The sequence below is a fragment of the Tachypleus tridentatus genome, chromosome 10 (genome assembly GCF_004210375.1).
Source record: "Tachypleus tridentatus isolate NWPU-2018 chromosome 10, ASM421037v1, whole genome shotgun sequence".
Taxonomy (NCBI): Eukaryota; Metazoa; Arthropoda; class Merostomata; order Xiphosura; family Limulidae; genus Tachypleus; species Tachypleus tridentatus.
Window position 1 is genome coordinate 128451146 of NC_134834.1, and position 27895 is coordinate 128479040.

The 27895-nt window shown below is 30.5% G+C and overlaps 1 protein-coding gene across 1 annotated transcript; it reads right to left on the reverse strand.

Moving 5' to 3' along the window:
- Positions 1 to 878: 878 nt before the first annotated feature.
- LOC143228503 (alanine--glyoxylate aminotransferase-like) lies at positions 879 to 27335 on the reverse strand. Its single transcript, XM_076459754.1, has 11 exons — positions 24927 to 27335; positions 20367 to 20559; positions 16288 to 16346; positions 13235 to 13335; positions 11568 to 11638; positions 10263 to 10347; positions 7802 to 7878; positions 5619 to 5792; positions 4356 to 4390; positions 3940 to 4022; positions 879 to 3680 (listed from the first exon to the last, which is right to left on the reverse strand). The coding sequence occupies exons 1-11, from the start codon at positions 25110 to 25112 to the stop codon at positions 3521 to 3523; spliced, it is 1224 nt and encodes a 407-aa protein (XP_076315869.1). The 5' UTR covers positions 25113 to 27335; the 3' UTR covers positions 879 to 3520.
- Between the last annotated feature and the right edge of the window lie 560 nt (positions 27336 to 27895).

The following is a 27895-nucleotide window of genomic DNA, read 5'->3' on the forward strand; positions in this document are numbered from 1 at the left end:
ACTATTAACGAAATTGACTTCTCAAAACAGCTACAAGTAAACCCTAAATACCATTGGACAAAGCAGATTGCAAACTATTTAGAATAAATATGGAGCTGCGATAAGTAATTTATGAATATGGGGGAAGAACAACAGAATATAGTGTAAAGTTTATCAAAGATAGGAATAATAATCAGTGATGTCAAGAAAACCCACCTGTAGAGAATATATATGTAAAACGTTTGGGTTGAAATTTTTTTACGTAGAGGAGTGAACAACGTTTCGACTCCTCTACGTAAAAATTTTTCTCAACCCGAACGTGCCGTTTTTATATATATAAAGATAGGAATAAACCATAGATCTAGCGATATTATATATGTATGCTGATACTGATTTTATTCCAAAAAATGTTGTAAGTTATATTTGTTCGAACTCTATAGAAATTTGTTTTCTGTGATACCCGTTAAGCCTAATTAGGTTTAAATAGTACTACTCAAGTCTGTTGAATATTAGTTATTGTAATTCCAACGAGTATACATAAACGAACTTATCTGTTGAAAAGAACATATACGCAGCAAACATCAGTTGATTTTGACAAAGAATACTGTTACCTTGTCTGACCTATTGTTATTTTGAAATATAATGTTACTGATAATTTTGACTTTTAAATTGTGTATTTTAAATTATCTATAACCAGAAATAATGGCTATTGCAGTTGTCAAAGTATCAAAACAAGTTCGTCAGTGAATATCATTCAAGTTGAAATGCAACTAACTGGATGTATGAAGTGGAATTTCATTATGACCATTCAGAGTAAGTATTATTAAAACGTTTCCAAAACAACCAAATAATAACAAAATGTAAAAAAATAATAATATTTAAAGCCCAAACTTAATAAGTTTGTTCTAATTTTCATTTAATTGGTTTACTATTTTCACACCGACAAGACAAATCCAGGTGTATCAATGGTACTGGAAAGTTAAATAGGTAATTACCAATAATACAAAACATGGATGAGTAACCAAAGCAAGAATGGAGAAGGTAACAGCATTTCTGTGAAATGTCACTTTTTATTGACATATCCCCATAACTAGGTAAGCAAGTTTAAAATAAAATGCTGGATTTTAATGTAAATTGTAAAAAGAAGTGTTAATGAAGCTAAAACTGATGGCAGTGAAAGTTTTTGTCAGCTAATTATTGATATTGATAATGTATTATAACCCCTCAAAACATAAATAGTACTCTAAATGTGGCCCTCCATACTTCTCAAACAGGTATTCCAGGTAAAATACAATTGTCCAACCTTCTATTAGCTTCCACTGTAAACCTAGTTACGTTTTAATATGGATATATACATATGCTAACTATCTCTTTCTATGTGTTAGTGTTTTCATTTTATTATACAGGGAGTAAACGTATATATCTAGAAAATGGAAGCAATCTAACAATGTAACATGGTAACGACTGAAGTGTCATTATTTATTGTAAGTTGTTTCAAAATCTTTTTCACTTGTTTCGTTAGTGACTATTGTTGGTTATTTCAAAACCTTACCTATTTACTTTATTAGTGAACAGTGTATTACAAGAGCAATTGCAAAGTATCAATAATTGGTTGAAGCTAGTTGCTGGTACGTTGAATTTCTTTTTTTGTCTTTATATGAGAAATTAGAAGAAATAAATCAAAGCCTTGCTTGAAATATTTTAATAGTAAGATAATGAACTGAGAGAGGGAGAGTATAGATAAAATACCTGTTAATATAATTTATGTATCTGAAAGAAATTTTTTTTTTTGAACTGGCTTTAAATCTTTGGTAGCTGAACTTTTTGTAACATTAATTATTCTTTTCCTAAACTAAATAGTGTTAACTAGAAAAACAATGATAAAAAAACAGAGCATTCAACTTTAACCTGATGATAAATGAATTGTTTTCCAATGCAGATTTTAAATTCCCTAGAAATAAGTTTTTGGTTACACATCCAGCTTTGTGCACTTGTAGGCCATATTAATATATGTAAGTGTGTGTGTGTATTATACACAAATTACACTTTAATGTAATTCCACAGGTTATATGTCTTGTGTGTGACATCAACATATGCTGTATTATTAAGCAACCCACAACTCATAATGTACAAAATCTGAAAACATAACATTACAATTTCTATGATACTAATTAAAATACAGGTTTTGTCAATAAGCAAGTAAGATAGATGGGACTAACAAGTTTAGATAAATGTTTTTTGAACATCCTATGGAATGCAAACATTACTTAAAATATACAACTGACCATTGGTCAGTATGTGAGTACTTTTTGTGCATCTTGTACCATCGCCAAGTCAACCTTACCTTCAACAGCTAATACTGATCAATGTTATCTGTTGCAAAGACCCTGTTAGTTATAGTTGATACAGTTCCATGAAATTCTTAATTCCCTCTTTAGTTAACATGTAAATAATGGGGATCCAGCAAATAACATTTAACAGTTAACTGGCTTTCTCTTTACTTTTATAAAACCAAACAAAGACCCTTTGTGTTCTGGGGGTGGGTGGGTTTCAGGTTAGCAAAACCACATCAAACTATCTGCAGTGTACACTGGAGAATTGAATGCCTGATTTTAGAACTGTAAATCTGGAGGCTTACTGCTGTCTCATCAGAGGATCCCTTTGTGTTCTGAAAATTATTGGTTAGATCTGTAACTTATATATTAATAGATATTAAAATGGACCACAAAAATATATATATCAAATTCCCTATAATATATCAGTTTCATTCTATTGTTATGAATTTTAATATTGGTAGATATGGAATGAAAATTGTCTAAAATTAATAAGATTTTTTTTTTGTATTTTAAATCTTAAAAATCACACAATAAGGCACAAGTACATGATTAAAAATTAACTTTTGCTTGGTAATTAGAATGTTGTAAAAAGTTATACTCTATGTGAATAGCTGGGATGATTATGGATGTACAAAGACAAAACAACATCGACAAATGCTTGATAAGATTCACATCCTGGCAAACTGATGTGAGAAAGGGTACAAAATATTGTAAAACAAACAAAAATACTGTCATCAGGAGAAAAAAAAACTATAGGAAATTAAATATTAATTGCAGTTAATAAGATATACATGTCCACATAAAGGCATTTTGCACATGGAGCTTGGGCTATACAGTCACATGAAAGAGCCCATGCCAAATATTTGAAAATGAAGGATAATGAAAACAAAAAGTATAGTATTAGGTAATGCTAGTAAATCCAATAAAAGTGTTACAACATAGAAAAATTTAGTAACCATCAGCTTATGCAATATAATTTTTACAGGTAACAAAGAAATGCTTAAATGGATGAGACAAAGCATAAGTGAAACTCGATAGAAACCACAACTGTAGTGGAGATACTGTTATAAGCAGGAACACTGTGATGAGTAAAAAGCAGTGTAAAAGTACAATAATGTATGGCTATTGAGCATAAAACATAATTTGTTACAAGTATTACAATCAGTACATATATGTTTTCATATATTATGAAGTGTGCTTTCACTTTATAACTTGCTTGAAGGAAATCCACCCTCAACTAAAGCTTGCTTTAAAACAGCCAACACAAAATTGACATTCTGTGGCTTAGAGTTATTTCCCATCAAACCAATTCTCCAGACCTTGCCAGCTGTAGGCCCAAGCCCACCAGCTATTTCCAAGCTATACCTAAAAAGAGTATAAAATTATATTTGTTACTGTTATTTTGACATATTTAATGAAACTTGTACTAAAAACTCTTCTATTCTAAGTCCCTACAAAAAAAAGCCAATATATTGTATTACTGTTTAATATTTTGCATGAATTTGTGATATTTAAAATTAACTTATAAAATCATTAACAACTCATAGTTTTTTCAACATTAGGCCAAGTAAACTTAAATATAATTCTGAGAAGAAGAACAAAAACAACAGAAACAAAAACTTACTCTTTCATACAAAAATCTATCACCTTTTTTCCACTGATGCCACATGGAATTTTTACAGTTGTCACAGTTGGCAATCTCTTCTCCTGAAAAAAATAAAATATTTCATACAGGATAAGTTAAATAGGCTTAAAAATCACAGTACTTACACAAACACAAAACTTAAAGCAGTCACAAAATTAAAATTTTGTGTTTACTATTGCTAATTTAAAGTATTCATTATTGTTTGGCTCATACAAGCCACAGTGAAATCAACTAGCTATTTAACACTGGCCATAGCTACCTTGTATACTAATTACCAAAAACTTAATATTTTCATCAGGTCAAAGCGATGTGGTTTTAATCACAATGCTTAGAACTTTTATTAACTGTATGAATACTAACACACATTTGATACTTAAAAGTTTAATCTAATTTACCCAGCATTTAGGGATTAATGGCTCAGCTTTGATGACTAATTAATAATTAATAGTACAAGTCACCTGTCATAAAAATTTTTAAAAATGCTAATCAAAGGTTCATCAATTGGCTTATAATAACCTCACTTGAATGACCAATTATATTAAAAAAAGTTTAAAAATGTCAACTCTTGAAGGCAGTTACTCCAAAACCATACTGATCATTAATGAGTTTCTAAAGATGTTAAAAAAATTTTCTTCTTTCTGAAAACACACACAAGAAATCACTCAGCACAAGGAGTCCTCTTTATGCATAACTGATAATTGTGATGTACATTGCTGGCTTCTCAAGGAAAAATAACATACAATTTCCTGCACATGTCACTCAGTTTTTGACTTGCTTCAGCTTATCTCTCTTAATATGGGTTCAGTCAATTTGACCAATCATGTGACCACTTTGTACTCATTTCAAGCTTTATAAATTTAATACTTTTAAACTGCAACATAGTGTGTATATTGCCATGAAATGTTGCAGTCTTTCAGTGAACATTTAAGTCTTTCACGTACAAAAAATAATATTTTTAAGTGTTTATGACACTTAGCCCTAATTTTTCTTTATGTTAATGGCAGTAATGCACTAAATAATTTTTATTTAGTTAAATAATGCATCAGAGAACCTACACTAATAACATAAAAAAAGTAGTAAACAGTTTCCTCTAACTCTCAAAATGTTTCTGGCTTTCTAATTATGTGATAAGAGCTGTTACAAATTCATCCAATCTTGTTAGCTTTCTCATAGAAATGAACTGTGTATTATATGTGAAATTGATACTTATCTGTTCAGAATGCAGTATTATATAATACATCATTTGATTTAAGGAAACCATAACTTTCTATTGATTATAATAAAATGTAAGAGAGAACTGTTGACAATTCTTGAAACAGAGAATGTGACAGGAGAGGTCTGATTTTCTATTTGATAGCTCTATAACTAAACAAAACTGAAGGCTATGAGATTTTGTTTTTAAGTTATGGTCCATATTTCATTATTTCTTGTAGGAGAAACTGTTACACATTGCACCACCTAAACGATGTTTACACTTTTACAGCCCCTATTGCCCCATTTTCCTTTCTTCTTATGGGGGAATGTTTCATTTATACATCATTTCATTATAAGCTGCAACTTTTCAAGCCCTAAATCTGACACATATTGATGACTCCTTGTATACATCTGAATGATATCTTATATTTGGATTTATATTCTAATATTCTAAAAGATGCAACCTTTTGTGACAAGTAACTCTAATCCTAAGTTTTCTAATCCTTCATACAACAAGTCAGCACATTGTTGGTGACGCTGCCAACAGTTTTCTAGTCCTTCTTCTACTATCTGAGCCACAGCTTCTCGCAAAGTATATAAACCAGTGATAGGGGCTGTGTGGTGATACCTAAAGTTAAAAATTTATAACTGTCATGATGGTATATAAATCACAAAGAAAACTGTAATTACTTGTACTACAACTACAAAGAAATAAAGTGAAATTTATAAAATGTTAAACAGTTTTTCCCTTCTCAATTCTTCCAAATGTAATAAAAGTTATTTAGGTCTACATTACTGTAGGCAGCATTGCACTAATAAATTATAGAAAGACAGGGTGAAATATTAAATACTGATTACCTAATTATACAATAGCCATATTATGTACAAGATAAAATCAATCAAAATTTAATACTTGAGTGAATTAACAAACTGGTGTATCATGCATAGTATGTTTGGATAATAGCACAGTGTCTTGACCAACAAGTATTAAAATTATTGTTTTATGTTGGGATGACTTGCTTAAAAAAAAGAAAGGAAAAATATGTTTTCCCAACCAGTTAAACTGATATATACCATTTAAAGCAAAACTAAAGAAAACTGATGAAATAGGTTATAAAACAAGTTAACAGAATTGTACAAGTGATTCTAAATCTTTACATTGTGTGCTTTATCTGATATTTTATGGTATTAAGGTATAAGATTCATAAGCAATAAATAAGATACAGATATTTGTTTTATTATAATTTCTTTACACATATTTTTAATCCCTGAAAATGTTTTGTTTGTTTCTTAATTTATCTGTTTAAAAGTTACAGAGATCTTATTCTATGACAGAGAAGCTGAGTTAGGTTTAATGAGTATTATAGATACAGCATTTAACTAAGCAGAAACGAGAACATTAGATACACATATCGCCTAGTGTTGTGAATATTTTTCTTTGAATGTGGACAATGTCTCACCAGGTCTTGGGAAAAAATGACAATGTTTCACCCAAATAATTTTTATATATTCCACCTTTTTATTTATTTTTTATTACTTCTTTGAAAACATTTTGAAAGATTGTTTGTCTGCAATTTTAAGTTTGTTTGTTTCAAAGTGAGAACTTAACTATGGCAGGAAAATTACTTCAAAAGAGTGTTTGTTTCCAAGTGAAAATCTAATTAGGTAGGTGATTTGGTAATTATAGCCTGCATTTTCCAAGATGAGAAATTGCACATTGTTGCAAAAAACAATTGGCACTTAGTTGCATAAAATTGGCATCTCATTAGAAAGAAATAGTTCTATTTTAATAAAACAATGGTCAAACATTTTTCAACTGAATAGAAGAAACTACAAGTTTTCAAAAAATGATTAGAGAAATACAAAATATATATAAAAAAACAATTTTATCTGAATACAAAAAAAGAAATATGACAATACAATTCATGGAAAGAAAACTTAGAACAACTGCCCACAACTGAAACATCATTCAAAGAATTCTTAAAAATTTCTCTAATTTTTATAAATATTTGTGGTCGATTTTGTTGGATTACCAACTGCATTCAAGTCTAATAGTTATAATTATTCACAAAGTATGCATCTTATGCTTTATCAAAGTAACATCAAATTTTTGCAAAATTCTCGTTACAAACAGGAATGCAACATCATAAGTTAGTTTTAAAATGAGAGTCAGTGGTTATGGAGGAGAGACATTGTCCTGGATTAATTTTTCTTTTGTGAAATATGAAGGTTTTTCCCACTAGTGATATCCTTGCTGTACCTACGATAACTTAGACCAAAATATGACTCTTTCACACAAATTCTAAGCATGAAACAAAGTTCATAAAAATTTTGTTTCTTCAATTATGAAGGAAAATGCACAATTTTTACTTCTCTAAATATCTTATTCTGACATTTGTATACCCCCATTTTGGAATTATAATGTAATATCACAAGTTTTATGTTACACAGTTTTCATCCACAAAAAAAACCAAAAAAACTCTGATATCCTTACATAATGATTTTCTTGATGAAACTATTAAATAAAGTATTCATTTTGTACCATTTAAATCGAATCTTATAGCAAAACAATACCTCATATTTATGAACTCATTTTAATAATCATTACATATCCACATTTCTTGTACCTTTGAGGATCAGACATTACATCCCCAGTAGTTGGCTAGATGTAACAGATCAAGATAAAATGATTGCACAAGTGACTGCCGAGAAGAAATTTTTGATCTATAGAACAAAATAATTTTATACACAAATGGATAACATATATGAATACTAAAGGGATTTTAAAGACTTAAAAATATGAAAATATATCATTTGAACACAAAGCTGCAAGCTAACAACTAATTACATTTTAAATCTTTTTAGCATCATAAATATATTAAAGTTCAAACATTAAAACCTATCATTTCTTGGTGTAAACTTTACCACCAACTTAAAAGTCCTGGATTACTGGTAGAAAAACTACATTCTACAGAACCTTAAACAGGCACTCATACATCTGCATGTGTATGAACACAGTAAATTCTTGTAAGTGAAATGTAATCTTATAAACAGCTATGTTTTATCCAATTCACATTTATGACACAGGATACTACAGTATATATTACAGGTATATAGAATCAACTTGCATGTCAAAGGCAGCTTAGAAACATTTTTCCCAAATTGCAGATAATCTATTACAGCATCACTTAAAGCTGGGTATAAAAATAATTTTTTTGAGTTAACATTCATATTGCTGTAATAAAAGTTCACAGAGTTCCTTCTTTATGTATAAATAGTAAATGTTTTTCTCAACTGAAAGTGGCAAATCATCACATGTTGCTTACTAAAAGCTTAAATATCTTCTCACATGTGATCAGTTTAAAAGAGTTTATGTACCTAAGAACAAGCAACAATGAGTGATAAAATTTTGTTTTACGACACAAGTTTTAACCCTTGTGCTCTATTTGTTTTTCACTATTCCTTATAGGACTAAACATTACAAACCTATTTTTTTCTCTTCTAGTGATATTATATTGTCAATGAGAAATTAGTGTTACGTAGCATTTTCTCTCATAACATTTACCATATATTCATTACATTTTTAGGGTAGTAACCCCATGAATATTGAAACGTAACAAAGAAACCAGTGTACTTGAAACCGTTATCAAAATCTGCCTTATCATTCGAGTGTGAAACCTTCAGGGTACATAGAACTTAAGGATCACTTTGTAAATATTAATCAAACTTGCTATCTAATCTCAAGATCAGCATGCCCTATATGTAATGACTCTCCTAAAACAAAATTCATAATAATTACCCAGAAAGTGAGTTACTGAATAACAAGGTTTTTTTTTTTTTAACTTTTTGTAAATACAAAGCCTTTTCTCACCTCTCTTAATACTATGCTCATGTTGTTTCTATTTCCTCTAAAATATACTGCACATAGTCTTACACAAAAGGAATGCCACTCCAAACTAGAGGTCACTGATAAAAGACATCTGTATGACTACTACTATACATATATACCATGCAGAGACCTTGCATGCTTAATAAACACTTAAAAATAAAGATAAAAACAAAGGCAAAAATTGCATCAAGCATTTAATACTAGCTTTGTAGAAGTAGAGAAATGAAACAAACTCTAGAGATGCATCAATGGTCAACTCTATTTTAAATAATAAATATAACCTGTAATGGGTATTTGTTTATGTGCTTTTATTGAACAATAGAGAGATGAACAATGAGCTTCACAAAGCATATGAAAATGTATAACTTAAAAGATGTGACAATGTACAAAATGTAAGCAAAATCTTAAAAAGTATTTGCAACTAAATAACCATGTTTCTTAAATTTAAAGCCAAAAAACTACACCAAAAGATTACATATGTAATCTGTTTGAAATAAACTCTTATTGACAGTAACCTTATATGTATATATATCTTTGCAAGCCATGTTGTCTGACCAAGAATTCCTCTGTCTTCCGTTTGTAAAGGAGTGCACACAGGTAAAACTCAACATTCAATTTTGAAATGATGAGAGAACAGGCAGGACTAATGCTGATACCAAATTTTATTTTACAAGCAGGATATTCTACACTAAATTGTTATGGAATAATCACATTACCATTCCAAGTTCAAAGTGCGACGTAACTCAATAAAAATTTAAATTTGCTGTACGTAGTTGTTGAGCATTTTTTAGCATGACTGAAATGTTCAACAATTTATTATTGTTTGGTGGTGGGCAATATAAGTAATTCAGAGCTTTGCCACTAAGTAAAACCAAGAGTGCAACACAGTTAACCTTTCTAAAGTCCATGAAATAATTTAAATTGATAGATTAACTTAAACAATTTTCTATCACTGGGGACAGGCACTTTTGCTTGTTTTACAATAATGCCTTCAATTCTGATCATTCTTTAACAAGCAAGTATACAAAAACATTTGTATTTATTGCAGAAATGTAAACTGTTAAGTTACCAACCTCTATGGACCTAAAAAATGGTGTTTGTTTTAGAGCACTGGTTTCAGCATTGTGAGATCATATAATTACTACTATCTCACCAAAGGACCTTAATAATTGATCACTGTTCTATTTTCTTTTTTTTTAAACATAACAATATAACTTACACTGCTTTAGGACTGAAGCTAATGGGAGAAATGCCAGGTGGAGCTCCTAGTACCTTTTGTGATCCACTGTATAGAACATCTATACCTGTAGTAATATAATAAAAAGATAACTGGAACTGTAAAATCTGTATAATAACAATTCGTGGACCCCAGCCTTTTAACAACATTAAAGGCACTTTAACTACCAGCTAATCCAAGTTTGTATAATAACCATATCAAGTAATAGACTTTATATTAAAGCTACGTGATTTTATATAGAAAATTTGCAGATGTATTAAACCAAGACAGTAGGAGTATTTACGATATAATACACATTACTGTGCAAGAATAAACACATGGTAATATTTGTGACAGTTTGATCACAATCAGGTTTAATACATCCTAGTTTTGTCTGTTAACATTCTACTACACTGTATGACGGTGACATCATGTAGAAATGATACAAATACCAACCCTACTATCTTGTTTGCATTGTTTTTTGAAGGACTGGTATTAGCCATCCCTACATTTATTTCCTTTTTTGAAGATTTTTTCTTTACTTCTTTGCTTGTTGTTTTTAATAATTCAATGTCTGTACAGACATTGGAAGGTTGTATTTAGAAGTTTGTGATAAATACAATGAGGTTCTAACTACAGTATTTATAATTTACCTATTAATGTCAGGTAACTCCTGCTTCACCATGTACTTACTCATTTTAAATGAAAGCCTGGCATGGCTAGGTGGTTAGGATGCTTAACTCACAATCTATGGGTCATGGGTTCGAATCCAAGTCACACTAAATTTGCTTTTTGAGCCATGGGGACATTATATTGTGATGGTTAATCCAACTATTCATTGGTAAAAGAGTAGCCCAAGAGTTGGCAGTAGGTGGTTATAACTAGCTGCTTTCCCTCTAGTCTTACAGTGCAAAATTAGGGACAGTTAGTGCAGATAGCCCCTGTGTAGCTTTGTGCGAAATTCAAAATAAACCAAACCAAACCAAGATCGCTAGCCTCAAATATAAATGTTAACCCTCAGTGCCTAAAAGAAAATAAGATGCTTGGCATTGTCAACCTCTTTGCCAACTACAAGGTAACTCGTAAATAGTAGCGAACGTGTTAAAGAGGTAACGTGAGTGAAAGCTAGATAGAATTTAGGTTGAATGAAGAAGGCAAACTTTGATCTGGTTAACTTATGAGAAGATTCTCCTTGATTGTAAAGATGGCACAAAATGTAAGTAAACAAAGTTTATTCTATCAATCAATGTGCAAATGTGAGTGATTGCTAATAAACATTTTAAAATAAAACATTAGTGATGTACTTACCCCACTTGTCCATAAAGATGGGAGTACCCCCAAGTGAAGCAACAGCATCAACCATGAGAAGACATTCATACCTACAAAAAAGAAAATAAAAAATGGGAAACTATAAATTATCAAACATTTACATTCAACAGAAAGGCCAAGGAAAGATACATTCAGTTGAAGTATGTGGATAAATATCTTGAGGTTCTTCTTAACATTTAACATTCTTCTCAGCTCATTTACTTGTGATCCAAGCACAATTTGCTGGAAAAAAAAAAAAACTTTATCAATCACTTCATCAGGTATGAGTCCACATCTTTGAAACTGATGCTTAAAAGTCCAATGACTGAGATCACTGTATTTTTACATTCAATACCAACAGTGTTGTTATTGTACAGAAGTAACAGATTGTTTATCCCTGTTTTCAACTCTTACAAAACTAAGCTTCCAAAACATAATATTCATAAAATTTAAGTTTCTTTAATTGTTCACAATATGTTTGATTCTAATATATTATAATTTAATCTGTATTTTTACCTAAACATTCTCATTAGTATTACTGCCTGAAAAGAAATTTACTAGATAATTAACTCATGGAGTATATTTTGAATTCCTCAATAAAAAAACAAAAGTCATAATTTACCAGTATTTTGCTGAACGAAACTCCAAATAAATACAATCTTACTTATTTATAAATAATACATCATTTTCAGAATTTATCACAAAAATGTCGTGTATGTAACAACTTCTTAAGAGTTGCTGATGTCATTGTAGTATATAAAAATACAATGTTAAAAATTGTAAAAAATAAATAACTTTTAACTAAACATTTCCACAATATGAAATGTTTACATTTCTGTACGTCATTAAACTAAAAAACATATAACATATCATGATGCCAGTTTAAACATATTTTCTTTTATATTCTAACAATGAGATATAGTGCAAAGACTCTCAAAATATAAATTTTACTGAGAAGGTTTGAAATGAATTTAAGAGGTTTTAGGGTTACAAAGGAAATTTGAGATTTTGAGATGAGGAAAAGTACTTTTAATCTTAACATAAAATTACTTTGCATATGGACCATTTAAAATGAACAAATCTTTATTTTAGTTTATTAAAAATGCTTGACTAAAAATAAGAATTTTTTTGTATGTGAAATACTTATAATGTTAACTGAAAGACTGAGAAATTTTGTGAAGATGTACACATTATATTGAAAGTTAGAAGTATTAAAACTATAAAGACTATATAAACAAGTACAGAGAGGTTACATGGTTGGTGAAATTGACTGAGCTTGTGAAGGGAGAATAAACGTGTTAGTTTACCATTTTATCTTTGCTTGGATAACAAAATTATTGCAAAAATTTCATTTCAGTAGCCTTAACAATTCTGCCCTCCTCTCCCTAAACTTATCTGTTTATTTACAAAAATATGAAAGTCCTAATTGGATTTACTATAGTAATTCATACTGACCTTACCATTATTATTTATATAATGTTCTTCATCAGAATACTGATTATTTAAAACTAATTAGATATAATCAGTTTTTTTTATTTATAAATAGAAGAATTTTGTTTTTTAATAAGAAGTTATTACATAATCATTTTTGTAATGTCTCACTTTATCAAAGAAAAACAATAGCACCAAGTCATAAAATAACAGTAGAAGCATTCCATTTATATTACTTGTGGCATAACTCTCCCAAGTTTTCTAATGGCTGTAGGGTTCCTGTACTAGAATCTCCATGACAAATACTCAGTACATTGGGATGATACTGAATCAGTGCCTACAGATTAAAGAAAAAAAATGATTTCCATGAAACACGAGTCAGTTCTAACATTTTTCACCAACACCTGTATATTAAAAACACAAGTCTTTCAAAATAAAAGAACAAAATAAATGGCACCATAATTGTTTCAAATAGTAAATCCTGAAACCATTAATCAAGTATTATTGAACAGTTATTTCAAAAGTTTCAAATAAAACAGGTAATTCTCAAAAAACACTAAACAATGTACCCAGACTGGCCATTTATCAAAGTTAGATCACATTTTGCAGCAGCATTAACAGCCCATACTTAAAATGACAAATTTCACAAGATGCCACAAGCTGTCTTGTTCAGGGAGAGCTTATTCACTGTCAAGCTTGGTCTGAAAAGTGTTCACAATTGCTTACAGAGGACTGTTGAGATGAATATGAAATTCACATCAGTTGCAAGAAATAATGAAAAGATCCAGGTGGTGTCAATGTCTTTTACTAGCTGACTCAAAAATGTTAATATTATATTTGTCATACAACAAATTATAGTCATTCTTTATCAGTTTGTGAAAGGTGTCCACACCATGACAGTTATTGCTGTATCAAATAACTTATATATAGAGTGTTCCAACCATTGCTGTATTTGTTGTACCCAAGCCAGCTAGAAGAACTGTGAACTGAGCGAAACATGAAGGTAGCAAGGATAAAAGAAATAAAGAATGATTGCAATACTATTGTTATACACATTTCTGATTCTTGAAAATCCCTAATGGCCTAGATTAAGATTGTAGTGATTAAAAGGTAATATGCCTAATTCTAATGTCTTATGGCATGAGCACTGAGATTTAAACATTGGTTATTTTGGCCAGAGAAAGTGATTGATTACATTGTCATGTTCTTAGAATCAATTTCAAACTAGTATCAGTGGGAATCATTGTTGCATTATTGTTTTAGAAAAATAAAACTGTCTATCAGGATAGAAATGCAGCACTGTCTGAGTGGACATGACTGTGAAGAATAATTTAGGTCCAATCTATATTTAGTCATCTTTAAAAAGGTTCTTAAGTTTTTCAAGCCTGCATATCACTTTTCATTAGAATTTTTTCTGCAGTGCCATAATGAGTTAATTAAAAAAAATTGGTAGCAAAAATTACTTTATAAAAGTTGTGTTGACCTACAAGACTGAGCCCATCTTTGTGAAGCTGTATGTAATAGAACTTCTAAATTTAACATGTGTATCTTGGAAAATTTTTGCATGCTTTTCATAAAAATTTAAGATATCAAATTTGTTAATTATTTTTACTAGACATGTCTGTAAATGTGATGCAGTTAAAAAGTTAATATATTTTACATTTCCCTATTCAATGGGAAGGATGTGAATGCTTTTCTGACACAAATGAGATGAAGGACACCTTGTGTGATTTTTGTCTATTTTAATTGAGTTACATTCGGCATTCATCTCTAGTTAGTTTTATTGACACTAACATAGTCTTTTGTAAAAAAATTCCATACACTTTTTTCTGCAGTCTGGTTAGACTCAATCATAAAAATTTAATTTTTAAATATTTAAATAATAATAAACTATTATTTTGACAACACTAACACTCGTATCTTTTCCTTTCTTAATCAACCAATGAATATTGAATATTGCAAGTTGTTTCTTTTATACCACCTAAGTGTAACAATTAACACAAACTGGCCGAATACTGAAGCTGTTGAGAACAAACACATACATGCTTCCATCTGCTGGCACTGATGTTTAAAAAAAATATTTGGGGTTCATGAAAACTGGAAGAATAACACACAGTTAAGAATGCATTTTCACAGAGGCATGAAGCTGTAAAGATTTTAAATCAATACTAGCTAATTGATCTATTCTCTATCTTTCAACTAAAAAACTGTTAAAAATTGAAAGAAATTCTGAAAAACACATTTCAAAACTCATTTAAGTTTTCTTTTTTTTTTCATTAAAAAGTGTACAGGATATTCTTAAGTTCTTATGGAGAAGGAATGAGTAATCCTCTGTTCAGAGCAAATATCAGGATAATATTCCTAAAGTTGTTTAACTACAATATTCTTCAATATCAGCCACAATTTCTGGAATAATCTCAAAAGGGAAGAGGCTAGAAATGTGGAAGATTAATATGTATGTGACTGAGAGAAATTATGGGTGGGTTTCTACATGAGAACCTCAAATGGGTTTCATTAGGAATTGTGTAATTATTGCATTAATTTTTTTCACGTACTACTGACATTACAGCTACATGACCACCAGTGATACATGTATCAGTTTGAAAAACCATTACGCATATCACTGTGCAATACTGAAACCAAGTTTTTCTCTTTGCTTCTTAGATATGATATGATATCATATGATATCTGCCACATATGATAGTTGTTGCACTATCCTTCACATGTTAAAGTTAGAGACAATTAATTAATTACCAAGGAAGTGATTAACTGGGACATTGTATACATCTTTTAAGTTTATTTATAATTTTCTAACACACCCCGTCATCATCAACTCGGTGATAGTCACACTTCCTTTATTCCTTTCTGATTGCTACTGTTGATAGATTCTGTTCAAAATGTATTTAAATACAAATAATCTTTGTTAATGATGTTCTTTTTTGTGGTCACCTACTATCATCCCTTTTTTTATCATCAAAAAAATATTGACTTTTATTCAGTCTTGCACCATATTTATAACATGAGTAAGTAAGTCTCTACACTTATAGGGTCCAAGTAAATGCTTATCACACAACACTACCAATCTTCTCCTTATGTGAAATTAATTGGAGTGTTCTACACAAGTTTCAGTGATAGTCGTATAAAGTGGCCGTTAATTGTATAACTGCACTGTTCACAAACTGATAGCATTTTTTGAAATACTGATTTGCTATATTGAAATAAAATTTATGTTACCTAAAGTGTAAACATATACTTATTAAAGTCTTGCAGTATTGTACTTACTTTTTCAAGCTCTTCTAGAGAAAATACTTCTCCAAGAGGGACAAAAAACCTTGAATGTATTTGCTCCTATAGGAGTAATAATTTTTCATAAATAAAAAACAATCTCAATATAAAAATCAAATAAATTTGTTACCACCAAAATAAAGACTAAACATATGTTTCATACTACACACTTTTAACAAAAGTAGCTCAAAATACAAATACACGTTTTGTTTCATTGAATACACTATCTTATGAACTATTTGATGGATTAGGGTGCTAAGGAACAAAATGTGTGTTTTGACTACACTCTACATTTCTATAACAATCTACTTTGAAAGGCAGGATAAAACAACATGTATAATACAGACTATATATTAGCATTGATCCACATATACCTAATATAGTGCTACTTCTCATCAGAACTGTTTATGCCATTTTTTGTGATATCAGTGATATGTGGTATCAAGGTGTAGGATGGACAAGCAAAAGTTTGACCTTTGTTTCTAGTGTAATATATATGATGCTATAAACATGTGCACAGCATTTCCCTGACAGAACCAACTAGTGACAGATTGAAGACTAAATTAAAATTACATGTCTGAAAATACATGCACTCAGATCATATTTGAGTCTTCAAAATCTTTTTTGCTCCTGGTATGTACACACATATCATAAGAACTCTCATTATTTACATGCTCTAGAGTAAATGACATCCTTTGTCTCAAGTGGCATACCCCAGTGGTAAAATATATCTTGGATAAGCATGTAAAGTTGTTAAACTGTATCTATTTAGGTTCAAATTGCACACTTCCTAGACCATCTTTATATCTCTATTATCTTCTTCAGCTGATTTCTTTGCTAAACCAACTTCTTTTGGAGAGACATGCTGAAATATCCTGTCTGCAAGGACATCTTCTGCACCCAAATTCTGAACGCTTCAAGTTCAAAATACATTGCAAAAAGTAAAAATATGCAAGTGTAGTCTCTAAAGTATTGAAAATGGTACTACATCAGGGACTTTTCTATCCTTTTTTATCTTGTCTTTGATAGATTATACTAATATTAGTATTGTTTCAGCAACAGTTTCTATTTATTTATGAAGTACGTCTTTCTAGTCTCAAGTCCCATGTCTTGCTAAAATCTATGGAACCACAAAAGATAGAACCAAAAGGTATAATTAGCTTTTAATCAATTAATGTGTCATGAACTAATAAATTAATGTCATGAAAATAACTGATTTGTATTAAGAGTTTTGGGTTATTCCAACAATCAATTAATCATGATTATGTCAACTGTAACAAAATTAATCAACTAGTCAAAATAGCAATTAAATTTATTGTAATGAAAATCCTAAACTAATCAAAATTAGGATTTTTAACTATTTACAGCTTTTGATTATTCTAACTATCAGTATAATCAAAATATTGTCATACTATCATATTTGTTTGTTGTTAAGCAAAAGCTACATAATAGGAGAGGAAGGTATGTGCCTTGCGATTTGAACATTTGGCTACAGTGTTACACCACTAAATTCTTAAAAGTTAATTGTTGTAACACTATCATTGTAAAAACGAAATATTATTGTAGCTGATTTGAAGAAGTTAAACACTGTTGTTACTTGTTAATGCAACAATACAGTATTATCTTATTCCTTCCCCACTGATTTTCAAACTTTCTGAGATACTACTTTCTTTAACTATCAAAAAGTTTCATTTTATGAAATAAGTCCATGCTTTTCTAATTTCAATATTTTCTTACTGTAAATTTAGGCTACTTGAAGATATCAAAGAATTCTCTAGGTAAGTATTCATTTGTCTAATAAATAAACAAAATGACACCCCAACATTGTCGTGAACATACATAATTATAAACAAGTAAGAGAATAATTAATTCTTTGGAATAAAAAGTTTGAAAAACTATGCACAGTACTGATAAGTAAGTAAATATCATATTGTTTCTAATTATATTAAACAATGCAATTGGATTGCATGTATGATAGTGTTGAAATTTTGGTCATTTGTTAGTAGGTGCTTTTAAATTATCTGGTGAAAATAATTTAATGTACACTCCAGATCACAATAACAAATTAATTTCTTTCTTACTTATACATTTTGTAAACGTATACCTACAAAAACACTATCTATTAAAATAAAAATTGGCTTCCTGGTATAATGTGCAATAGCTAACACATCTGATAATATAAAACTCAACAAGAAATTTCCAAGTTTCCTCTTTTTGTCTACTTGCTTTTGAAATTATGCCTTCTTTCTTCATATTTGAAGATAGTTTCTCACCTTTCATTAAGAAATTGGATGAACTATTGGAACTATACCACTGAAGAACATCTTGCAAATCTTACCATCAATATGACCATGGACTGGCATATCTAAACAACTAATAAATCTCATTTGAGGCAGATGGAGTACTCTCAGCTAAACTTTGCACTACAAGTCCAGCCAATTCATTTTTCCCAATGTCTGATCAACCCTTTGTTGTTCTTTTGAGCAGATGAACTCAAATACTCATCCTTAGGGTACTGTTTCCACCATTAAAATGGTGGCTAATTCCTTATGGTCTCAACTGTAATGGTCAGGTTTCCCTCACCTATAAAAAAATTCCCTCTGGTATCCTTTAAGAGTTCTTATTTTCTACTAGCTTTTGTATGCAGCTCTTGGTAATATTTCATTTTTCACTTGAAACACTTACTGTTTTGTGGTCTATTTCTTCTATTCGGTGTAACCAGTTGTCAAACAAATCTTTCATCAGTGTGAGATGATGTTTTAAATATTACTCAATCTGATGATTCAGTATCATCAAGATGGTATTTTTAGTTGTTTATTTGCAACCTCAATGGATTCTAATTCCACTGCCAACTCCACAGTTTCAATTAAGGGTGTACATCTACTTTGCTGCTTCAATCTGATTTGTATATTCTTCTTGTTTTTTTCTGTGGTGTCTGTAAAGTGGTCATGTGCTAATGAGTCCATCATTTTACAAAAAATGTCTAGGTAAAATAACTTAGCAAGCCTTTCCAAGTTTTCTGCAGGTTTGATTGAGGTCTCTTTTCTTTTTTCTGTACCCTGTTCCAGAACTTTGCCCTGGGTGCTTTTTTCTGGTACTTTATTCCAAATATCAAATGAGGCAGCTACCACTGATTCAAATTGTTATAATTCTCAGCTGGAAGGTTATTTCATTCAGTTAAGGCTAGTTCTTTTAAATGAGCCCAAAGATAAATGGTTTGTCGTTCACGGTTACACTTGTTTCATTTGGAAATGATTTAGAACTCGCTTTATATTATTCCTTGGTACCTTCCAATCATAGTCCATTTGTTTATAGATTGGTTGATTTTAAGCTGGTCAGCTAAATTCTAGATTATATTTGGTAAAGTCAAGGCTGGATCAGTCTTAAAATGCCTTTCAGTTACAGATGGTACAACATGCTTTGCATGTTTACCATAAGACTCTCAAATTTCATGAATTATATTAACCATTAGATCTCCAGTAGAGGTTCAGTCCGTAATGTACATAGAATTAAACTGGATATGTACTTTTGCTGTTTTGCAACAGCCAATACTGAACATGCCAGCTTGAAGTTCGTTCTGTGAAAATAAGATAATACAAGTTGTATTTTTCGAGTCTTACCTAAAAGAAAAAATTATCTTAAATTCGGGTCAATATGATATTTTTACACAAAAATGTTTTTTTTTGGCAGAAATATGTCATAGTATGATAGAAGAATGCAGTATTTGAAAACATTATGAATCTATTGCACACTCATTGTTTCTGTTTGCACAGGTGTGTATATTTGTATAGAGGTGCATGCACTAATCTATCAAGCTAACATAATGAATTAATCAATCAGCAAATACCACTACTCACCCAGCACTGTAACTGGTTACAATAGTGATACAAGTTGCCCTGTTGATATCACTGTTTTATCCATTAGCAAAATGAGTGTATTTAGTGGAAGAAACATTCTTATATAATACGAGATACATTTAAACATCCTTATCTTATAGGCACCCTCTCTTCATTATGATCAGAATGAGTATCATGATAAAATAAATACTAGGCCAAGTGTAGTAATAAATTAAAGTTTTAATACCACATCTTTCTGCAACATCAGCAACTCTTTGTCCCCAGATGCCATGTACAGCTACCAAAAGTTTTTCTCCTGGTTGTAGTAGGTTGAACACAGCTGCTTCGATAGCACAGTGACCTGTGCCACTTATAGCTAATGTATAAGGATTTGTTGTTTGAAAAATATAACGTATCCCTGTCTTAATGTCAGACATAATCTGAAAAAAAAAAGATATTCCTGAGAAGTGATGAACTGAATTTTATATTTTATTTATATTTTTATATTCTATTAATATATTATTCTATTAATAGTTATTCAGAACCTTTATTACCTATTCTTGTTTGTATTGCTGCAATAAACTGTTTATTAATTCTGTATGTAATTCTAGTTAATAATTAGGTTTTGCTGTGACAAGTTGACTGATAAATTTTCTTTTTTTTTTAAAGAGAAGTTATTATGAATTTTACATTTGAGATTTACTGTATTATTTTGCATATTTTCCTTTATTTCAATGATGTGTGGTACATGCATTTTGTTCAGGGGTAAATGGATATTTTAGATGTTTAATTGGGTTATGATAACGAAATGTATCTTTCAAAAGGCTCAAAAAGATATAGTACACTATCTTTGAAGAACGTGCTTGCTTAAGGATCAGTTAGAGACAGCTTTGGAGAAGACTGTACAATCAGAGGAAGAAAATAACAGGATAGGAGCAGAAACTAAGAAAGCAAGATGAGATATCATTAGAGCTAGGGCTGAGGTTGTTTTGATAGAAGGTGAGGAGGAGATAAATAAATTTACAGAAGTGTTTAGTAGTAAAAACAATTAGCTACAGAGGCAGGTTTAGCTAGTATTGAGGTGTCAGTTTCTAACAGACTTAAACCTTTGACTGTTTGCAATGAGGAAGATGATCATTCAAAGGATGTGTTGCAGTATTTCCAGGTAAAACTGAATTAACTTCAGAACAATTGAATAGGTCTGCTTAAGACAAGGAGATTCAGTCAAAATACCAATTATGCACTTCTACATGTCTGAGTAACTGAGTCAAGAAATTGAGTGAAATAAAGAAACTGGACTCAAAATGGAGCATGAAATTAACAGCAGTTATTTATATCAGACTTAAAACACAAATTCAGTGCTGTATACTTGTTTCTGACATGGAACAATTGCATCTACAACATCTTCTATATTCTATTGTTAAAGTAGAAGCCACGTTATCACACTAACTAAATTCAACATTCTTTATTTCACAAGAACTGTTGTATTTACCAAAAGCAACTAGTGCTACCATGTGAATGGTCATTCTCAGTTGAAGATAAGTAAGACTGTAACCTCCAGATGTCACCCAAGCTATCATTTGAAGGGTACTGCTATGACATCCTTGCACAATATGCAATATTGCAGTAATATACCCTAGAGTAGAACAGGTACTATTTACTAAAAAATAACAAAGGAACAGAGTACAAAATCAGTTTATCAACTTTATCTATCACACTATGTTAAACCTGCATATATAGAATAAAGAAGAAATTCAGAATAAATACTATAATATTACAAGAAATTAGAAATGTATGATTTATTCATATACCATAGTACATAGTGTGCAAAACAGAAAGACTGGGGCTAAAACCTGCTTTCAATGTGGTAAGGTAGACACTATTACAGTGTATGTTAACAGTTTTGGTGCTGTTATGAAGGGTCTTGTTTTGTAGTACATTTAGGAGTTAATAATGTTAGTTGTAGTAAATCATATAAAGATGTTAAAGTATAAAGAACTCCTTTAGATTTTAGGGACAGAAATAAGACACAAGATCCTTTATGGAGTATTCTCATGGAATAGGTACAGAAATAAATTAATTAGTGGGTTTCAAAGCTTAAGTGAAAGATTATCAGGGTCATACTTAAAGCAACAAGTGGGCTGGTATGATTTGAGGGATAGTTTTCAAGATAAGGATGAATTATACACTAGAGTTAGATTCCACTTGAGCAGTTCAGATAAAAGAATATTACCAGTGAAGCTTTGAAGAAATTTATTAAAGAAAATTTAAACTTAGTTGGTATAGGGGGTGGAAAAATTACAAATAATTAAGTAAATAGGATGTCTAGGAAAGTAAGGATATTGGAAAAACAAATTACTGTAAATCATTACCAGTAATATAATAGTTTTAGAGAGAGGTCTATAATATTTAAGAATGAGCTTGGTTGCTGTTATTCTGATGCTATGAGTATCAGAAACCACATAGATAAATTCAGGACTCCAGTTAAAATGGAAGAGAGTGATATAATAGGGATTACTGAAACTCGTTTAAACAAGTTTGAAAGATATTAATTATAGAAATTATTTTGAAAGTCTGTAGTACAAATTATGTAACAATGATATGTTTTTTTGGAAGGAAATGCATTAGCTTGTTATATAAGAGTTGAACTACACCCCAATTGTGAATGAAGAAACAAATAAATGTTAGTCATGAGTTTGAAAAGTAGAATAATTTTAACTGGCAGTTTTTATAGATCTGCTAATCAAACAGTTGAGAAAACATGTAATGAGATCAGGTTGCTACTAATAAATATCTTGATATAATAATTATTGAAAAAGTTAACTTCAGAAACAGTGACTGGGATTGTATGGAGTGAAGTAGTGAATTACAGGGATTTCTTGAACTTATTCAATACCAAATGATAAAAGATCCAACCAGAGAAAATAAATTTCTAGATTATTTGTTAACCATTAATAATGATGTGGATTTACAAGTTGAGGAGGAAGAAATAGTTTGATCATAACATAATCAGGTTTGAAGTTTTACTACATGCAAAGATAAAAGTAAATGAAATTTTAGTTCCAATTTTCTGAAAGCCAGTTTAGAGTTCATGTGACAAGATTTATTATTAGAGAAATGGGGATAATGAGTTGAAAAGTATTGTAAAAAACATTTGATAAAAATACTTTTATTCACGATAATCATGTTACTAACAAGAATAGAAGAGAATTAAAGGTAACTTGGTTTAAGAAGGTCATTAAAGAGAAAAGGATATGCAAGTGCCTTAAGTTTAAGCAGTTTAAACCTAACACTTACAGAACAACAGAAAAATTAGGGATTTGATTAAAAATGGCATGTGAGAAACAGATGGCTGATGGTTTGAAACTAACAACAAGCAGTTTTTAAGCATGTTGAAGATAGGCAAAATCTCAGAATGTATAGATTTAGACCCTGCTGATGACACGGTTTTTGTGGAACATTGTGAGAAAGTTGAGCTTTCAGATGCTTACTTCTGTTTTAACAAAAAAGTATTCAATAAGAAATAGTGGAATTGACCTGAATCATATAGATACTTATCCCTTGCCACACATCTGTTGTAAATGGGAAACAAATTCAACAGAATAACTGAAGTAAAAGATTTTGGCATTGCAGTGGATAACTCATTCATGCCATTAAAGAGTTCAGACAAGGGCTACTGGGATGATTCCAGGGATAGAAGAGTTAATTAACACAGTTTTTATAAGATGGCAATTGGCTTATGTAATGAATTACTACCAGTAGTAGTAAAGGTTGGAACTTCACAACAGTTTAAGAAGGGAGTTGATTATTTTGTGAAAAATAAAACGTGTTTTGATTTTTTTACCTTTCTCAAGGGTAGTTATGAAGGGATGGCCCTGAAGAACCAAATTATTCTTTGTTGTCTATTTGTTAAATAGCTTGTAATTAATGATGCAATCTTCTTGGCTTGTCTACTGTGTGGCAATTGGTCAAAAATATTATAAATGCAAGTACATCAAATCCTCACTTTTTTTTTACCATTCAGGTAACAAGTAAGTTCTTAAAAAAAAGATAACAGATTGGTAACAAGCAAGGTGTGCAGATAGCCCTCGAGTAGCTTTGTGTAAAATTCAAAAAACATCAACGAAAAAAACACAAGCAAGCAAGCAAGGTGCTCTTTGATGAATCTGCATTGAATTTCTTATAAAGATTTTGCAGATCTTTTTATTGCACCATCTAGAATTTTTCCTGCTACAAAAGTAATACTATTGGTTAATAATTTTAAGAGGGAATTATTGTTATTACCCTTTAATAATTGGGTTAACATTTGCAGTCTTCCAATCCTCAGGCACCTGTTCAAAATTTACCTATCAGAAATAAAAGGCTTGTATATCTGATCTTTAACATTTCTTAAAACTTTGAGAAAAACACTTTCTGCATCTAGTGATTTATTTTTACTTTTTATAATTGATACTTTTGGGAAAAATACAACTTTGTTTTTTTCCCTCAACTCTGTTATTTATTTTTTACTCATTCAACCTTCATAGTAACCACCAAGGGATTAGTATCTAAATAAATCAGGTCATTTCCAATACTTCTCATAGGAAGCTCTGGGTCAAGAATGTTGCCAACATCATCTTTTGCAAATACAGAGAGAAAGAATCATTTAAAATATCACACATCTCAAAGTTTTCAACAAAAAACTTTGCCACCAGTATCCTTGAAAGACTCAATATCCAATGTTATCTTTCATGTAATTTTGCAATACAAAATCTCAAAATAAAAAGTACTAAAAATGGTGTTATATATATACTCTTTGAATCTCTACCTTCAGAATTTCTGGATGCAGATGACCCATTAGAGGCTGAGAAGCTGCAGCTAACACACGGGTGCTAGTGTTAGAAGGCCCAGGACCCATCAGAAGCATATGTGGCACTTGAAGGGGACATAGAAGTTCTGCTGGTGGTCTCACATCTGTGCTTATTTGTCTGAATCCTTTGTTCCACTTCTCCATACTTTGTTCTACAAAAATAATGTACTAATTCTTCTATTAATAATTATTCATATACTGAAGTAAAATAACATGGTTTATATGAACATAAAATAAGGACATATATTAAATACTTTTGCACAGTAAATATTCTATTACAGATAAAGTTCCACTGCAGAATTACCATGTTAGAAACAATGTTTTCAATACTGGTGACAGGCAAAGTCATAGCCTATTGTGAAACTTTGTGCTTAACTAACAAATAAGAAAAAAAAAGACAAGAAAAAAAAATGTTTACAATTATTTATACCAAATAACAGTGCATATTAATCTTAACATTTAGGCTAGGTATCAGAAAATGGGTCAGCAGTTAAAAATAGCAGCTTTGACTTATTTAATTGGTTACCAAGGCAATCAGAAAAGGGTCCACCCAACTTCACTTATGTCATCTAGTCTTCGCAGAACATTGTAGTATATTATTTTGATATGTTACATACAATGCCACATATACATGGAACTATGATATATTCATATTCATTACACACATGAAATATTAATTCTAACACAGTTATAAATTATCTCAATAAAGAATAATGTTATTGCTAGCAGAAGTTATAATTTGTTATGGTAATCAACACTGGGAAGATGTTTTAAACCCCAATGAAAGATACTCTACAAAGTGAATTACCAAAGTTGTTGTTAGATAATCAACATGGTTTCACTAGGTGAAAACCTTCACTTAGTGAATGTTTTTCACATTATTTGAAGAAGTCATTGCTTCTGCAGATGAGGGTATTATAAATATGTTGATTTGTTTTATCTTAATTTTCTAATAGCTTTACATAAGATGTTTTATTGGATAGAAATGTGTCTCGATGTAAGAAAGCAGATATTTGATGTCTTAGTTTATCTGTATTAATATCACAAGTTGAGTATCACAAAAATAAGTGTTAGGACATGCCATAGAAAGCAGCAAGGCCATGGCCTGATTACTTTTTGCCATGGCAAGTATGGTTACAGTGTATGGATTAAAACTTATTTTAATTCAATACATTTTCTAGTGCATATACAGTATTTGTAGTTCACATGGTTGAAGATTCAATCTCACAGGATTAAATTTTCCCAAATTTTTAGGGGGGATATGCTCTCCCAGATCACCTTAAAAATGTAATGATTTGCATGTCAGTAGTATGTTATGAAGGAAAGGTCTCTAAGTTGGTCTTAGCCATTCTTTGCTGTGAAGATGCTATTGCTGCTTTATAAAAGGATTTAGGTTATTTTGAAATTGAGCAAATAAATAGCAAATAGCTTTTACTTATGATAAATGCAAGGTAATCATGTGTTAATATAATTCAAACAAGTATGAATTTGATGGGGCTAAACTTGACAGTTATGAATGAAAAGGACACTGGTAATTGGCACATCAGCCTTAGCCACCCAAGCAGTATGTTATTGCTAGTGTTAGAGCAAACAGAATTCTGGGTTGTTTTTATAGAAATAATGACAAAAAAAGAAAAAAAAAGACAATGGTAAAAAGTACACATACACACAACTCATTAATAATTCATTTGGTTTACATGATTTCAGTGAGTGCTTTAGAATTGGCTTTGCTGTTATTGATAAAACTTTCTAAAATATTTTTTAAAGTGATTGAGAGATGGACTCTTCTTTATCAGAAGCAAACTGGATGGATTACTTTTCAGGACTCAGAAACATAAATACATTTTTGTCCTCAGACCACATATTGAAACTGGGTATCTTTAGAGCAATGTATAAACTTGTAATCACACATCTTATTATGTTTTCAGCATTATAAGCGCACTACTCAACAATGAAATTATGCATTTTAACAAACTTACTTAAAACCCATCAAACGCAATCCTAATTTACCCTCATTAACCACATAATCTTAACACCACTCACTAATTTTCTCATGAGTGATGGGTTTTCCGTAATAGAAATAGAAAGGTTGTCACACCCAAACAGGTTAAGATCTCTGAAATTGTTTTCTGAAATCTACTGTCTACAAGTTTTGTTGTGGAAGCTTATCTTACGAGAATAAGCTAAATTTAAAATATTTCCTCCTGAGAAAAGAAGGGTATGATTAAGTGTCACCGTTAGAATTAACTTGAGACAAAATTAAATATTAAACTAGGTTCAAGTCATGTTTGTTTTGCCTTTGATATTTTAAGAAATATGTTAAATTCACTGTAAACTAAAAAGTGAAAGTTTAATAAAAACTTTACAATTGAATTATATTTATACATACCGTTTAAATTTTAAAATATAAAGGGTAATAACAGCATTTCAATACTCAAAATAGTCACGCGCACAATAATATTTTAGAGATAACTCTAGTGGTCGTAATTAGCATAATATAGTTATTTGAAAAATTTAAGCACAAAGCTACAAAAGGCTATCAGTGCTCTGCCCACCACAGTTATCGAACCCGAATTTTTAACGTTATACGTCTGCAGACATGCCGCTGTGCCACTGCAGTGGATGGGTGGCATAACATGAATAAATTAATATGTTCTAGTACATTTTGATGTGAACACCGTTTTTAAAAGCTAGCGAAATATGATTGTAATTAATCATATGGTAAGACATTCACCATTTCTATACCCACTATACTGTAGCTGAAATCCGTACTGTTATTATTATGCACTTATAATTCTTGGAAATCCATAAGGGACTAGATAAAAAAATCTAAATATACAATAACGTAGTAGGCCTAAGCTAATGTCTTATTACAAGTATAATAACTAGAAACTCGTAATCTGAGGGTCGCGAGTTCGAATCCCCGT

What these genes read in the sequence shown, in the direction of transcription:
- LOC143228503 (XM_076459754.1), bottom strand. Translation starts at nt 25,112, where the DNA reads ATGGAGAAGTGGAACAAAGGATTCAGACAAATAAGCACAGATGTGAGA. An exon ending in TTGGGAGAGTTATGCCACAA is followed by an intron (nt 11,639 to 13,234) that starts GTAATATAAATG and finishes TCTTTTTTGTAG; the next exon opens with GTATGAATGTCTTCTCATGG. An exon ending in TCTAGCCAACTACTGGGGAT is followed by an intron (nt 5,793 to 7,801) that starts GTAATGTCTGAT and finishes AGTTATAAATTT; the next exon opens with TTAACTTTAGGTATCACCAC.